Genomic DNA, 16,627 nt, shown 5'->3' with positions numbered 1-16,627 from the left:
GAATTTACTTTAACTAGGTAAGACTTTACGAAACAAGTGGGGAAAAAAAAAAATAGTTCTGCAATTGCAATAATACAAGGGCTTCTAGAAAGAAAGAAAGAGTTGGGAGGAAACAATAAAGCAATACAAGTTGAGCTACTCTCTCCACCACTGTCAGATCTGTCAGGCACTAATGGTTATTTTTTTTTTCTGAAAATCCCAATTGGCACATGTTGTGCTTGTGGGTATTTCCTGTACTAGGTCCTAGCAGATGCAAGACAGTATTTTGAAGAAGACTGGAGACAACAGAAGTTCTTCCTGGTCAGAGTTCATGTCAGCTGAATATGTGAATTGAAAGTTGTCTGGACTGTATTTAGAAACCAAAGCATCTGTGAGATGAACAACTGTCTGAAAGTTCCTAACTTTCCTAGGAAACGCTGTTGCAGTCTAAACAATGCTCTTGGATGTGCTGTTTTGCATGTTAGTTATAATGAGTCCAAAAGCTAAGCAATGGCCTGTACCTATTTTGGGAGACTGAGTGGGTGATGTTTTCCTCCTACTGCCTTCCCAGGACTAGGAACAGAGCCTCAGTCTCTGTTGCCATATGGCCCAGCCTTGCAGTGATTGACAGTGGCTTCTCCATGTGGCTTCTCCATGTTGCAGTCATACCGCGTGAGGATGCAGAGCTCTGGAGTGTCCCTATTTCCTGTGTGGAAACTACGTGAGGGACGATGAGTAAAAGCTGTCTGGGTTGCAGCCACTAGCCTTGCCAATCATTTCTTCTTTCGTGATTGCAGATGAAAAATATTGGTTGACCAAATATTGAAAGATATTGGGACACTAGTGAGAATTGCAGAAGAATTACAGTGATTTGCAACACTGATGAAAAGGATGAAACTCATTCATTTAGATGCCTCAAAATGCATGTCTCCATGCAGGAGACTACATGCCCAGAGCTTGAGACATTTGGATCTCTCTAATCCCTCAATAAATGGAGTCTTTTGTAATCTAGTTGTGGAGAGCAGTTGTGCTTACTTTGCTCTAGACACAAATTCACCCATACTTTCCTTTTGGACTGTGTGATGAGCTACTTTCTCAGATGAAAACTATTTGTCATAGCAGAAAACTCCTTTCTGTGCTACACAGGACAACTTGTTTTAATAAATTTCAGTGATCAAATCTGTATTTATTGTTTTCTGCTGTTTTATATGTAAATGCAGGTTCCACTGGAGCAGCACCTATGTCTTATAGGAACTCCAGGAGCTCCCCTTTTACCTGCAGCTACTGAACTGTTTTTAAGCTGGATGTGGATGTGTCTGTTATGTAGATGAGACCCTCCTCTAAGAGAAGTCTGTTGCCTTCCTGGGGTGCAGGTTAGGGATGTCAGCAGGAAACTTCCCAGGCTGATTCAACCCATGACTATTATTCATTGATGGTCCTACATGTGGGAGGAGAAGAAGCAGCAACCTGAAGCTTGAGGGTAATCAAAAGGGACTTTAGGGAATTGAGGCAGGCGATCAGGAACTCAGACAAACAGGTCATTTTCTCTTCCATTCTTCCTAGTACTCATAGCAATATAGACAGAAACAGGAGGATACAGTCCATCAACACATGGCTCTGTGTTGATGGACTGTGTCGATGTTGTCATCGACACAACTTTGATTTCTTTGGTAAAAGGAAGCCTTACTTGGCACCAGGCGTGATAGCATCTAATGGGATCCATCTTTCTCTAAGAGGGAAGAGAGTCCTGGGTTGTGACCTAGCCGGGCTCATCAAAAGGTCTTTAAACCAGATTCAGGGGGGCCTTCCTTCAAATCATCTGTGGTATCATCGGGGAAGCAGATGATATGGTAGCCAGCGATGTGTCATGGCACTCACAGCAGTCTGATGCTATAGTGTGTGAAGGGCGCCCTAAGCCTGGAGAGGCTAAATGGAAATTTATGAGAACTTCTGAAGGCCAACATAGTCAAGCTGCAGCTGCTTCAGCTAGAATGAGAGGCATATTGGGAGCCCAACTCAAACGCTTTTATGTAAATGCACACAGCATGAGGAATAAACAAGGGGAATTGGAGATGCGTGTGTGGTTGCAGGACCATGAGCTCATTGTAGTTATTGAGACATGGTAGGACAGCTCTCATGACTGGAATGTGGTCATTGAGAGTTTTAAGCTTTTCAGGAAGGACAGGCCAGGAAGGTGAGGTGGTGGAGTTGCTCTTTACATGAGAGAACAACTGGAATGGATGGAGTTCTGCATAGGGGAGGACAAAGCTTGAGTCGAGAGCCTGTGGATGAGGATTAAAGGGCAGGCTAACAGGAGTGACACTGTTGTAGGAATTTACTACAGGCCTCCTGATGAGGAAGTGGATGAGGCCTTCAACAGGCAGCTGCAAGCAGCCTCACTATCACAGGCCCTGATCCTTATGACGGAATTCAACCATCCTGATGTCAGCTGGAATAATCACACACCTAGGAACAGACAGTCCAGGAGGTTCCTGCAGAACATTGCAGAAAATTTCCTGATACAAGTGGCTGATGAGCCAACAAGCGGAGGGGCACTGCTAGATCTAACAATAAACAAACAGAGATGGTTAGTGGGAAATGTGAGTGTTGGTGGCAGTCTTGGCTTCAGTGACCACGAGGCACTGGAATTCACGATTCTGCATGGATGAAGCTGGTCAAGAAGTAGGATTGGAACCCTGGCCTTTAGGAGAGCTAACTCTGACCTCTTCAAGTTGTTCATTACAGGAATCCCCTGGACCAGGGTCCTAAAAAAAAAGAGGTTCCAGGAAAGCTGGCTGATTTTTAAACACTACTTTCTCCAAGCTCAGGATTGGTGCATTCCTACAAGAAGGAATGTACCTACAAGAACATGAATGAACATGAATGAACCAACAAGAAGGAATGTAGCCTACAGGAATTGAGCAAGGAGGGCAGGAGACCTGTGTGGTCCGGCAAGGAGCTCTTGGGTAAGCTTTATGAGAAAAAGAGAATATACATAATGTGGAAGAGGGGTCAGGTCACATGGCACATTGACAAGGAATGCAGGCATGCAGCAAGGAAGGCGAAGACCCATTTGGAATTAGAGTGAGTGAGAGATATGATGGACAACAGGAAGGGCTTCTACAAATACATCAGTAGCAAGAGGAAGACTAATGAACATGGCTGCTGAATGGGGAGGGTGCCATGGAGACGGCAGGTGCAGAGAAGGTAGAGTTACTAAATAAATTTTTTGCTTCTGTCTTCACTGCTAAAGCAAGTCACCATGAACTACAGAGCCTGGACACAAGAGAGAAAACTGGGAGAGAAGAAGACTTTCTGCTGGTCGAGGAGGTTTGGGTTAGAGATTATTCAGGCAAAGTGGACACCCGTAAATCAATGGACCTGGATGAGATGCACCCAAGAGGGCTGAGGGAACTGGAGGTGGTTATTGCTCAGCCGCTATCCACCATCTTCAAGAAGTCATGGACAGTGGGGGAAGTGCTGGAGGACTAGAAGAAACCAGCTTTACTGCAGCCTTCAGAAAGGGCAAGAAAGAGGAGTCGGGCAACTACAGACCGGTCAGCCTCACCTCTGTCCCTGGAAAGGTGATCCTGCTCATTCTAGAGAGCATCTCTAGGCATGTCAAGGAAAAGGAGGTATTCAGGAGTAGACAGCATGGATTTGTCAAGGGGAAATCACATTTGACAAACCTGATAGCCTTCTGTGATGGGACAACGGGGTGGATGGACGATGGGAGAGTTGTGGATGTTGTTTACCTTGACTTCAGCAAAGCATTTGACACCATCTCCCATAACATCCTCATAGGAAAGCTCTAGAAGTATGGACTGGATGGGTGGACAGTGAGGTGGACTGAGAACTGGCTGGGTGGCAGAGCTCCGACGGTGGTGATAAATGATGCTGAGTCTAGTTGGAGGTCTGTGGCCAGTGTGTCCCCCAGGTATCATTACTGGGCTCAGTGCTGTTCAAGTTCTTCATTAGTGACTTTGATGAGGGCACAGAGTGCACCCTGAGCAAGTTTGTGGATGAGACCAAGCTGGGTGGAGAGGCCAACACTTCCAAGGGCTGTGCTGCCATTCAGAGGGACCTGGACAGGCTGGAGAGTTGGGCAGAGAGGAATCTTGTGAGGTTGAACAAAGACAAGTGCAGGGCCCTGCACCTGGGGAGGAATAACCCCAGGCATCAGTACAGATTAGAGATTGACCTGCTCGAAAACAGCTCTGTCAAGGTGGGTTTGGGTAACCATGAGCCAGCAGTGTGTCCTCATGGCCAAGAAGGCCAATGAATTCCTGGCTGCATCAGGAGGAGTGTTTCCAGCAGGTTGAGGGAGGTGATCCATCCCCTCTCCTCAGCTATGGTGAGGCTGCACTTGGAGTAATGGAAGCAGTTCTGGACTCCCCAGTACAAGAGGAATGTGGAGGTTCTAGAGAGGGTCCAGTGTAGAGGAATTCGATGAGGAAAGACTAAGCGAGCAGGGCCTGCTTAGCCTGGAGAAGAGAAGACTGAGAGGGTATCTGATTAATATGTATAAGTACCTGAGGGGAGAATGTAAAGAAGATGGAGCCAAACTCTTCTTGATGGTGGCCAGTGACAGGACAAGGGGCAACGTGTATAAATCAATACATAGAAAATTCCATCTCCATATGAGGATTGATTTCTTTCCTATGAGGGTGACAGAGTCCTGGAACAGGCTGCCCAGAGAGGTTGTGGAATCTCCTTCTCCGGAAATCTTCCAGACCCGCCTGGAGGCAACCCTGTGCCATTTGCTCTCAGTGTCCCTGCCTGAGCAGGGAGTTTGAACTAGATCATCTCTAGAGGCCCCTTCCAATCTCAACCATTCAGTGATACTTCAGGCCTCAGTAAGGGTAGAGCATTAGCCTCTGTCAGGAAGAACAGCTGCTACAAACTTGAGGGGATACACTCCGAGCTGTGGCCTCAGTATGGTTCATTCAATAGGGTAAGTTGACCTTCATGTGGCATGACTTAGAGGAACGGAATCCTCAGCAAATGGACTACTGGTATATTTGGGATAAGAGGGCATTTAAAGCCTTGAAGGATATTCAGAGATTCAAATGAAGCAAGACATGCTTACATAGGAAATGTTGAAAGATTGAAGTAACAGCTTTGGCTCTCCTTCAGCACCTGGGCAGAGAGGAATCTCGTGAGGTTCAACAAGGACAAGTGCAGGGTCCTACACTTGGGAAGGAATAACCCCCAGTTACAGATTGGTACAGATTACCAACCACTGGAAAGCAACAGCTCTGCAGAGAGGGACATGGGGGTTAACAAGTTAACCTCCCTGAGAGTTAACAAGTTAACCATGAGCCAGCAGTGTGCCCTCATGGCCAAGAAGGCCAATGGGATCCTGGCTGCATCAGGAGGAGTGTTGCCTGCTGGTCAAGGGAGGTGATCCTGCCCCTCTAATCCATTCTGGTGAAGCCGCACCTGGAGTATTGGGAGCAGTTCTGGACTCTTCAATACAAGAGGGATGTGGAACTTCTAGAGCAGGAGGGTTGGACTAGATCTCTATATGTCTCATCAAACTTCAACCATTCTGTGATTCTGTGTATAGGAATGTTCTAGGTTGGAGCAGAACTACTTCAAAGTGTTCCCTGGAACACTTTGTGACTTCTCTGATGTGGCTTCACTGTAATGTTAGTCTTGGTGGTCTGGGTTTCATCCCACAGATGCACTGTGTGTGCAGTAAAACTTTTTTCAGTCGAACCTGGTCTGTCTGACAGAGTGGGGAAAATAGCTTAGCATGTCTGTAATGCTGAAGGGAAACCCACTAAGACGCAGGTAAAAATCAGGTATATTAGGAAGACCACAAATATAGAGGTATGAAGGATGTCTCCAAAGTTCTGCGGATGTACTATAGAATATCTAGGGACTGAAACTGCTTTCTAGTTCACCACAGGACACTGGAAAGGCCTCACCATTGCTGGAGTCTAATGTCTTGTGATGGACTCTAATGCTTTGTGAGACAGAAATGTAGACAGAGTATGAAATTCAGAGAAGTTAAAGAAAGTAAGTATATGGTGTTTGAAGTTTAGAGAAGTTTGTTATTGTTGTTTTTCTCCCCATTCTTTGCCTTGTCTGGAGTCATGCCAAAGCTTTTCTTTATGAAGACAAACACAAGGAAATGGAGACATGATGTGGGAATCTGTTGGCCTTTACTTTCTGCAGCAGAAAATGGTTCAAATTCTTTGCCTCTAACAGAAAGGGTTTAGATTAGGTTGAAGAAGATTTTGGGGGTTTGATCAGATGATCTCCTGAGTCTTGCAAACCTAATTCTTTTCTGTGTTTTTCTGAGATTTCGTGCTGTTGTTTCCTCCAAGCAAAAGGTGAAGGTATCTTAAAGGAAATGGTCTGCTTGCAGGCTTCAGGCAAAACTGAGGATCAGCCCTTATTTTTTGCAATGTGGTCTTTCATCTTCAGATGGTGACATGTCTATTTTCTTTCTGCTATCTGAGTGGGCAAGGTCAGAGTTTTGTGGTTGAACTAAAATAGATTGTGTGTATAAGGATATCTTTCCAAGTCTTAAAAATCAAAATGACTTTTTTCTTTTTAATCTGTCCTGCCATTGAAAAGTAAATCTCGTCAGAGTTTGTCATATGTTGTTTCCTGTCTTCTAGCCCCCTTGACTTCTAGATTAAAAAAATAAAGAAACTCTGAACAAGAGTATCTTTACCAAATTGCCTTTCCTGAGTTTGAGTTATTTTCAAGAACATGCAGCAATCTATAATACAAACATTTACAGTGTAAGTAAAGACTGAAATGTCCTCACATAACTTGTGCAGAAGCTGTTGGTTAGGAACGTATGTCTCTATGCGCTTAGTCTGCTATTTCAGGGCATGTACAGGGAATGAAGGTGTGATCTGTAAAAAGTTATATTGCAAGGGTGTGCCATCTGCTTAGTTTGAGGAGACAGTTTAGCATATTTGCATAAGCAAACGTTATTTCCTGCAGTGTATATTTACATAAACACAGAGGATTTCATAAATATTCCTCCTTGCCTTCCCTATGCTGCTGCCTTTTTGGAAAGCATAGAAATGGGAAACTTCAGTTTATTTTTAAAAGAAAATGCACGGTTAAAAAAAAGAAAAAAGGACATGTAGTACACAGAATTCCATCCATATCTGTATTGATGAGGTGAAAAACCTCTGAGTTACTGTAGTGAGCTGGAGGTGAGAGGCAGTTTAAACTCTTGATTTCAGGGATTATCCTAGTCCAGGGCCCCAGGTGCTGTGGACTTGGAAGACAGTGTCCTGGAAGTAGGCAGTCTCCTACCTAGCTGTTCAAAAAGGATTTTTTTTTCTTTTATTAAGCTTCCTGAGCTCTGCGAAGGCGGTCAGAAGCCGATGTCCATTTGATCCATCATGGCAGCTCTTAGTTTCTCTTTCTGACCATTATGCAGGCTCCCCGATGACCTTGGTTTGAGGTCATTTAAAAAACAAGAAAAGGAAAAGAAGAAAGAAGATAAATATTAGCATGTCTTTTACTTGCCTTTCTTCTATTTATGCTCCACAGACACTCTTGCAAACAAGTGAACGTCTGGGAATGTCTATGTCAGACCATAAGTCCGTATTGAGCATATTTGCACAAAGTAGAACTTTTAAATGAAAACATTCTTTCTGGAACAGTTGCATTAATACATCCATTGACATATCCAGAGCCCGCCCCTGAGTTTATACTGCTTTGGCTACTAAATACTGCTAGTAATATGCTGGTGAGAAACTATGGGCCAATGTCATTTGGTAGATTGCTTTGAACAGCAATTAGAAGTTATTGACATTAGGGTGCAGAGACAGGGAAAGGCTTAAAGAGAGTGCTCCTTTGAACTGTGCTCTACTACTTTTTTTGTTGGTCAGGAGTGGAACTTGCAGCTCATAAGAGGGCAGGAAGGAGCTCCTATAACTCCTGTTGCTTTGGTGTCTCAGAATTATTTTCCTTCAGTATTTCAACATCCTTTGTTGCTTGGCAGTGAAAGAATGGCAGAGGTCAGCACTTGTAGGGACATGGTCTATTTAACACTCGAACTGTTGTAGCTCATCTATCTGAATCCTACGTTACTTAATTTCAGGATCTGTGTAAAAATGAAACTCTTCTCTCTAGTGCATCAGCAAGCTGCAACAACTTGGTCGCTTCTGTAGATGCAGACTTGCATTGTAACTAACAGCTTGTGTGCTTGCTTGCCGGATATGTTCCTTGCCCACTGGTTTGGCCTGGTGCCCCAACAGGCCCACAGGCAAACACTGTTGCAATGTGGACTGATAATCCCTGAAGGCCCTGAGGCTACACGTGGGTGTGGTGGAGAATGTGGCTAAGCCCCAGAGCATTTCCAGTGTTTTATTTAGCACAGGATGGTGCTCTCTTTATCAATCCAAGGACTCTTTCATATCAAGAGCCCAGTTTATTTTGTTTAATGTTTGCAGCCATGATGGTGCTGCTGCTCAGCTGTGAGTTTGGGACTGGATCTCCACCTGTTCCCATCTTGAGAAAGGAATTTGATTGCTTTTCTTTCAGCTTCCTCTATCTCTGGGGAGGTGAAAGAGCTGAACTGCAAATATTTATCTTTCCTGTTCTAACACTGTTTTTTTTTTTTTTTTTTTTTNTTTTTTTTTTTTTTTTTTTTTTGGTAGTGCTTTGTCTTTATTCAGCAGTCTAACTGTTCTGTCTACTTTGAAATGCAGGACAAAAAGCTCAAGTTCAATGACCTAAAAACCCAAACTCACTGATTTAGCCAGTGAGTGCAAAGATGCACATGACCTGAACTTGGCAATGAGAAGAAATGTGTGGAGCAGAAGTCTCTAAACCTGTCTCTGCTTCAGCTCCACAGAAGAAAAGGCAAATGGGTGGTTATTGCTGATAAATATCATGCAAGATTTGACTGTCAAAGAGAATATTTGGTACATGAAAAGATCGAGTCTGGATCCAGTTCCAGCAGTCTGGATCCAGTTCCAGCAGTAACCTGCCTTCAGATTTCTGCAGGAGGCAAGGATTTCTGCTTGGAGGACACTGATGAAACGGAGACCGTGGTCCTATTTGTGTGCAAAGGAGGGGAAGAGAAACAGGACTAGTTTTCTGCAGGATTGGAAACAGTCTGGTGAAAACAAATCTCTCAGCAGTGTTGTCATTGTAGGAGAGAGTGCAATGAGATGGACTCTCTTATTGCCCAGACAAAGCTTCCTCCTCATCTCTTTATTGCTAAGTGAGGAAGGGTTGGTATTGAGGAAGTTCAAAGGGTTTTTACTCTTGTATAAGCGATTTTTAAATTAAAAATTTTTGCTTTTTAGCTGAAATTCCTCTTGTCTTTACATGCAGCGCTAGTAGATTTTTATGTCAATGCTGGAAAGGGGTGTGTGAGATCAATGGTGGCTTTGTGTGGCAGGGAGAGGTTCTTTTGTCAGAACTGCTTGTTCTTAAAATTTTGGAGGGGAATGGAGAGAGTAGGTGATTTCAACTAGATAAAACGTCTTTCCCCCTTTAACCGCCCCCCTTCTGCCTTTTGCCCTCTGCTCTGGAAGTTGCTGGAGTTGATATCATGAAGGGAAAACAATTCTTGACTTTCAAAGGGAAAGATGGGACTGTTAACATAACCTCAGTAATGAATTCATTAAATCTGTTACATTGCATGGTCAATCACAGAATCACAGAATCACAGAACGGTTAAGATTGGAAGGGGCCTCTAGAGATCCTCTAGTCCAACCCCGCTCTGCTCTAGTCAGAACACCTGGAACAAATGGCACAAGGTCACGTTCAGGCGAGGGTGAGGAAAAGGGTGTGATTCTGGATTAGAGTTGCTGCGACCATGAGCTTCTACAAATGTCCTCTGGATGTGGATAACCAGTTCACTGATAAGCCCTGCTTATCCTGTGGATATTTTCAGCACCTACATCAGACTAGTGAAGAAAATAGTCTCCCAGCTAGGCTTGGAGCAGTCTCCTTTTCTGTCTTTTACTGACACCTGTCTGTACTCTTGTTTCCACAGGTAGATGCGGTGCGGGTGTCTGTGAACAGCAGTTCTGAGAACCTCCAGTATCCTGTCTTGTTTGTAGTTCGACAACAGAAGGGGGTGCTGTCATGGCAGGTTCCACTAATTTTTCGAGGCCTGTAAGTATTGGAGTTTTTACCTCATGATACAGTGGTTTTTGAGCTGTGTCCAGCATTAGCTTTTCTCTGATACTAAGTCTTGTGACTTGTGCAGATTACAGGGCTTGATTGTAAAGCATACTTGATGAGTCTCAGCTGAACATAGGAGGACCTGGATTTGGTAGATAGCATCTTACTTGTCAGCCTGCTCTCATGTCTTTTTTTTTCTTAATTATATATACAATGTACAAGAAGGCTTGTCCGTGGTGGATCTAACTGTGTCACTAGGCAGTAAGTGTACCAAATGGCATGGTGTGTGGCATGGTGTATGTAAGTAGTTCTTGTTATTTAGTTTTAACCAGCTCTCAGAAGAGATATTTAGATCTTTTTTTCATCTTGGGAAAATGATGCTGCTGTGCATCAAACATGGATTTCACCAAATCAATGTTTCACCAAACATGGATCTAGGCGTGCTGCAAGTACTGAGACTTTGCAGACATCTTAAAATATGAAAAATTTGGTTTGAAGCTTTGCCTTGTGATTGAAATTCTAGAGCTGGGTAGCAGATGCTTTGTGGGGTCTTGTGTGTTGCAGGTGATGGCTAAAAAGTAGCTGCTGTTCTGGACTGTTATTGTCCTCTCTGACAGCAGCAAGTCAGAGAGCACTAGAGTCATTTGCACTAGATCTTGCAGATGGCATGGTCAATGTGTAAGGAAGCAAAATGTTGAAGACTACCAGACCCATGTGCAGATTTCAAGAAGCAACAGGAGAGTGGAGAGTGAGCTAGGAATAAAAGATGGAATGATTGTAGCTTCTCATGTGCAGGTGGGGTAAAAATCTGGTCTTTCCTTGACCTACAACCTTTTTAACCACTGTTTGTTTTCTGTCCATCTTCTTCTTCCCGCCTGCCCCCATCTGTTATAGCTATCAGAGGACCTACAACTACCAAGAAGTCAGTCGGACTCTCTGCCCTTCTGAGCCAACACCTGAGGCAGGACACTCCGACCAGATTATATTTGTGGATGTTGCTTCCATGGCACCGTTTGATATTGCATATGAACTACTAGTCACTAGGCTCAACAACTTCCAACTTGAGTAAGCTGGCAATGGGTGAATGCAAATTTAATTGCTTTGTATATTTGTTATAGAGGATTTAGGCCCATCTAGCTTTTTTTTTTCCCCCTCTCTGATAATGCCCTGAGATTATTTAGTTTTTCTGATGCTTAACCTGAAGGCACCATGTGTATATCCCCAAACTGAAAGTTTTAGGGAGACTTCATTCTGAAATTTCTTTTCCAGGACGGACAAAGCTTTTAGCTTCACTGCCAGCCCTTCCCAGCCCCAGGTAAGGAGTGCTGCATGCAGTTGCTTGTGGTTGCTCGTATATCTTGTCATATCCAAATAGTTCCTGTTAGAGTTATCAAAAGCCTTAGAACTTTTTCTCTCTTGAAGTGCAAGAAAATGTCCTTATTCTTTCATTTCTTTGGATGTAGTGAGTAGGTAGCCATGCCTCTGTCCCCGTTTGGGCCTCTTGTGAAGCAATTAAACACTTCATTAAGAAGAAGAAACAGAAAAAAAAAAAAAAAGTGTGACCAGAGCAAATATATGTTATTTGCAGTGCAGGAAACTCCAGAAATGTATGGAAATCCAAAAAGCATTGGACTACTGCACTTCATGGGAAATTAAATAGTGTGCACCAAATGTTTTATTCCAGCTAGCACTGACTCAGTTGCTCTAGCTGATATGCCAAAATGCAGTCCTTCACTGCAAAAAAACAGCTCTAAAATTACGTCAGAACTCACAATGCTATTTGTAGATCATGGAAGCAAGTCAAGATGCTAGCAGATAAATGAAGTGTCTAGGTCAGTAGGATCTAGTTTAGCAGGGTGCACGCACATACAATACATCTTGCCCAGAGCTTTGTAGGTACTACAAGTCCTCTCTTCATTGAAAATGCCATTGGTACTAGCTGAAGTGGTACAGGAGACCACAGAAGTGGAAAAATATGTAATTTAATCAGGCTGTCAGGCTGTTTTTGTTAAAATCACCATTAATTACACCACTTACTTCTAGGCTCCTTTATATTAACAGGTATTCTGCTATCAAATATCTTATGGTGATTTACATACAATATTTTATATGATAAAAGCATGTGGAGTAATGGTGGTTGTTTGCAGGTGGTTCTTTATAAATCCTCATTAATTAGGATCTTTTTAATTTCAGTGTAGAATGCTGGAATTCAGTGCAGAATGCTGGAATATGGCCTGGAATTAATTTTGATTTCAGTCTGTCATAATTTGTATGGTGAGGTGGGTGACTTAATCATAGGCTAGATATATACAGTGCAAAATTAGTGTATCTTAATTGATATAATGCTGTATTTTTTTGTAAACCAAATAAACTTCTAAGCAGTTTGGAGAGGAAAATAAAACAAACAAATAAAACACTTAAAAATCTAAATAATTTTTGGAATAATGCTAAGACCAAAGAAAGGACAAATGTAACAACTGAAGGAATTGTCACTAAGAATCCAGCTCCTGCCTAAGCATGGGAAAAGAAATTAAATATGCTCATAAAGGTCAGGATGTTATCTTGATGTGTTTGTACCACTTAGTGGCTGTGCTTTAGAGAACTGTAGGTCTCCATAGCCTTTGTGTTAATTCTGTACCACTGTGTAAGCTTGAGGAAAACCATAGAAGGGCCGTCATGGGTGATGTCCTTAAAGACCTAAAGCTTTTCAAGGGTAGCATACCTTGATGACCAGGGAGCTCAGACCGCTGGAGCCAGTGTGTGGCTGGGATAAAAAAGTGTTCTACTGAAGAAACCAATTTTGTGAGTTTTCAGATTGAGGACTGAGATTATTAAAATGATTGAGGTCAAGGCCAGTGTTTCCTTAAAATAAAGGGACCCCTAGTTGGAAGGGGATGGTGGAAATAGCTGCTTTTTAGCAGAAAAGGCCAAACTTGGGAAAACCCTGGGTGATTTTTGGCTTATCTCCAACCTTCTAATGTGGGGATCTAATTCATGGAGAGGGGACGAGAGCAGGGAAATTAGAAATGCCTGACCCTTACTGTTCACGGACACATATGTGGCCTAAAGAGAGGTTACCAGCTGGGAATATTTCTTTGGGAGTAGGAGCCAAGACAGGCTACGGATTTTTGTGTTCTGCAGGGAGCAGGAGCTCTGAGGGGGCTGAGGAGACCATAAGGGAGAGTGGGCTGGGTTGGAGCAGCCCTTGCAGCAAGCTGCCTGGAGATGCAGGCACAGGAAGCCTGTCCACTTCAACAGCTGGCTTCCATTTCAAACCCAGTACAGTAAGCTTCCAGCAGAAAATATGCAAATATTCCCTCTGTGGTCCTCTGCCTGAATTTGAAAAACCATTGCTGGGGCAGGGAAGAGTGTTTCCTGATCCCACCAACTTCCCTCTGGGCTGCCCCCTAAGAGAAGAGAAGTGGGAATATCATAGACATTATTGTCTTCCAAAATCTTTCAGAGAAATAGCTGAACTATTTTCAAAGCTGAAAGAAGGCAAACTTTTTCCCCCAAATCCTGCAAAAGTAGAAAATATTTATATAATGATGTAACTCTGTAAAGAGTTTGGACTTTTGACCTAATGTTTTTTCACAGTTGCTCTTTGAGCAAACCCACCTGCAGTAAAATCCAACAAGCCCTTTATGTTACATATAGTTAGTAGTGTGGAAACACTTGGCAGTTCTTCATTGCAACTTAAATTGGAGTATATCATAAAATGAGTTTAACTTGATGAGGTGGAAAAAAGCTTAAGAGGAGCAGAAGTTAGGGTGCTACTTGCATGTCATCTGTGTGGGGATGAGGCTTGTCTTTACCTTTTTCATTGGCTCTTTTGTAGTGTAAGGTCTTAATATTTGAAATCTGAGTCTTTTAGAGCCCTCCAATTCCGACCTCAAAGTCTAGATTAGATATGGGGCTGTGCCAGGGAAGACTCTGAAGCCAATGGCAGGAAGGATTCTTGACTGCAACTCTCAGGATCCTGCTCTGTTTCTAGTATTTCCTATACAGGTTCCCTCAAGATGTGGATTCGGTCATCGTCAAAGTGGTGTCTGACGTAGTCTACCCCTGCTCAGTTGTCTCCATCCAGGATATTGTGGTAAGTCTAAGGGACGGAGTGCAAGGACCTGGCTCCTTACTGGGGCTCTACCCTCCTGCAAAAGCTCAGCAGATCTGGCAAAATCCCAGCAGAGAGAGAACCTCAGAAGGCCTTCACCCTACCAGAGAAGCAAGGAAGGGAGGACTTGAAGAAGGAATGAAAGTCCTATGGGAAAAAGGCAAAGACTAATGCTGAGTTCAAGCAGGCCACCCAGACTTTTGTGTTTTGTTTTGTTTTGTGCTTTTTTTGTAAATAAGTGAGAAAGCTGTTCCTGCCCATTCTATTAGTAGGGGACTTATGATCACGTCCACTTCTTCATGTTTGACACCCAACTGTCTTGTGACATGGGGCTCTCTCTCTCCTGGGAGGACAGACTGGAAGCTGCAACTGAAAGAAGAGATGTGACTGTTTCATTCATTCTCACTCCAGCTCAAGGCAAAAAGGAGAAGTTCTGAATTCTAAGCATGAAGCTTTCCTCCTTTCTATTTCAGTTTTCTCCTTCTGCCTTTCACAGTTGCTGGTGGAAAGTTCCTTTATTGGAAAGGGGGAATGGCTGCTGCCTGTGAGAATCATTGACTGTAGCTCACATCTGGCAAAGAGTGCCACTTTCCTCATTTTCCATGTCACTGAATAAGAGACCTGTAGTATGGGGACAGCAAGATGGGGACAGAGGTGGAAGATGCTGTGGCTGCTGCCTGTGGAGTTCTTGCTGTGACCTTTAAGGGAAATGAGTAACATCAAATGAGAGCATTTCATGGGTTCTGTCTTTTTTTCATTCACCTGTGCAGAAAAAGGACTTCCCAGGTGAGCAGTTCTTTGTTGTGTTTGTCATCAAGCCAGAGGACTATGCCTGTGGGGGTTCTGTGCCTTCTTCTATCCATGGTAAGTTGGGTTAGGAGTCAGGCTTGGCTCTTGCATGTGTGTGATAGAACCAGGAATACATGGTGGCCTACCTGTGGGATGACATTACATAGTTATACAACTTTATGTCATCTGGGTAGACCCAAGAAGGCCAAAATACATATTTTATGTTATGTCTGGTAGGTTAACAAATCTATCCATTATAGTCCTTTGTCATTGTCTCCTGCCCATAACCTCTCCACCTTTTATCTTGAGATTAAAGAAAGCTCCATGCTTGAGGGAGGGTAAAACTTGTTAGCGTAATTTTACAAGAGACTGATGCCTTTCCAAGCCAGAAAGCTTGTGTCTTCCTCCTGGGTAGTGGCCAGGGAAAGGGCTCCACTACTGCTGTGATAGCTGAAAATGGAGTAGGGATGTAGCTGTTCCCATAGCACACCAGAGCTCACTTCAAATTAGGGATATGCTCAAAGCCAATGACTTCCTCCCTGTAGAAGAAATGAGATTGCAACAGATTTTCTGGGCTCCCACCCACCACTAATTTCTGTCACCTTTGGGTGTATTTATCTTGTCCTATCACAGTCTGCAGAGTGTATTAAGTAGCACTGAAAAATAACAAAAAGATAGTGTGGTATATATAAGAGGGATGGGAAGGAGAGTTTAGGTCAAGAGAAGAGGACAAAGATAGTGCCCTAATATTTGCAAGGGGAGAAACTGCCCTTCTGGGGATTGGATGAAAAGGTTATACTTTGCATTCAGATATATAAACTTGAACAATATATGGAAGGCTTAATCAGAATGCTTCTAGCTAAAAAAAAAAAAAAAGAATTTTGCAAGTGCAGAGAACTGAAGACAGGACCAGAGATGACTAATGTTTGTCTTTTTTACATTTTCTGTATGCTTTGCATCTGACAGGAAACCGTACCTGGAACCTCCAACGAACAAAGAACCTTCAAGTCACAGTTGTGCCCTCCATTAAAAGTTAGTGTCTCCTTGCTGAGCAATGTGGCATTTGGGGGGAACTTGGCACTTAGGCGCAGGAGGGCATGGCTGAGGAGTCAACCCCATGAAAGGACGGTGAAGAAACTAGTGAAGCCCTGGTGTCTTCTAGGAAGTCCTGTATGGGATGGTATCATTGGCACACTAGCGAGTCTTAGAGGCAAAGAGATGGTGGGAGACCTTGCAACATGTTCTGATAACTCTTGGTGAATAATGTAGACGGGACTGGTAGGTTGCTTGGGGCAAGAGGTTGGCGCTGGTTAGTACTGCGAAGAGTGGGATGGGAGTGGTCCCACTGGGAGTGGTCCCACAGGGAGGGAGCAGGCCCATTGAGAGCCTGCCCATTCCCTGTGAACTGATAGCTGCCTTTTCTCTAGAGTCTATTTATGTGCAAGCCATGTTCTTCAGCTTCCTGAGCTTCCTCTCCTTTTACCTGGGCTCAGTGGTTGTTGCTTTCGTTCACTATATCAGGTGAGTCAAGAGTTTTTACAAAAAGAACTATCCAACTTTTTTTGTTTTATTCCTCTGAGCCTCCCTCATCCTTTAATCGTTTAAGTCTCCCTCTGCAGTACATCC

At 43.5% G+C, this 16,627-nt stretch overlaps 1 protein-coding gene across 1 annotated transcript in view; it reads left to right on the top strand.

The window, feature by feature from the left end:
* Positions 1-16,627, top strand: part of SIDT1 (SID1 transmembrane family member 1) — a 42,722-nt gene that overhangs the window by 4,601 nt on the left and 21,494 nt on the right. The window contains exons 2-8 of the mRNA XM_026054325.1: positions 9,968-10,089; positions 10,993-11,163; positions 11,368-11,413; positions 14,093-14,194; positions 14,983-15,076; positions 15,968-16,033; positions 16,429-16,522. Coding sequence (XP_025910110.1) covers positions 9,968-10,089; positions 10,993-11,163; positions 11,368-11,413; positions 14,093-14,194; positions 14,983-15,076; positions 15,968-16,033; positions 16,429-16,522 — 695 coding nt within the window. The remainder of the gene's footprint in view (positions 1-9,967; positions 10,090-10,992; positions 11,164-11,367; positions 11,414-14,092; positions 14,195-14,982; positions 15,077-15,967; positions 16,034-16,428; positions 16,523-16,627) is intronic.

Source organism: Nothoprocta perdicaria, unplaced genomic scaffold, assembly GCF_003342845.1.
Source record: "Nothoprocta perdicaria isolate Ctin4 unplaced genomic scaffold, notPer1 scaffold_120, whole genome shotgun sequence".
NCBI lineage: Eukaryota > Metazoa > Chordata > Aves > Tinamiformes > Tinamidae > Nothoprocta > Nothoprocta perdicaria.
The sequence above is the reverse complement of the archived record's forward strand: the minus strand, read 5'-3'. Positions and strand labels throughout refer to the sequence as shown.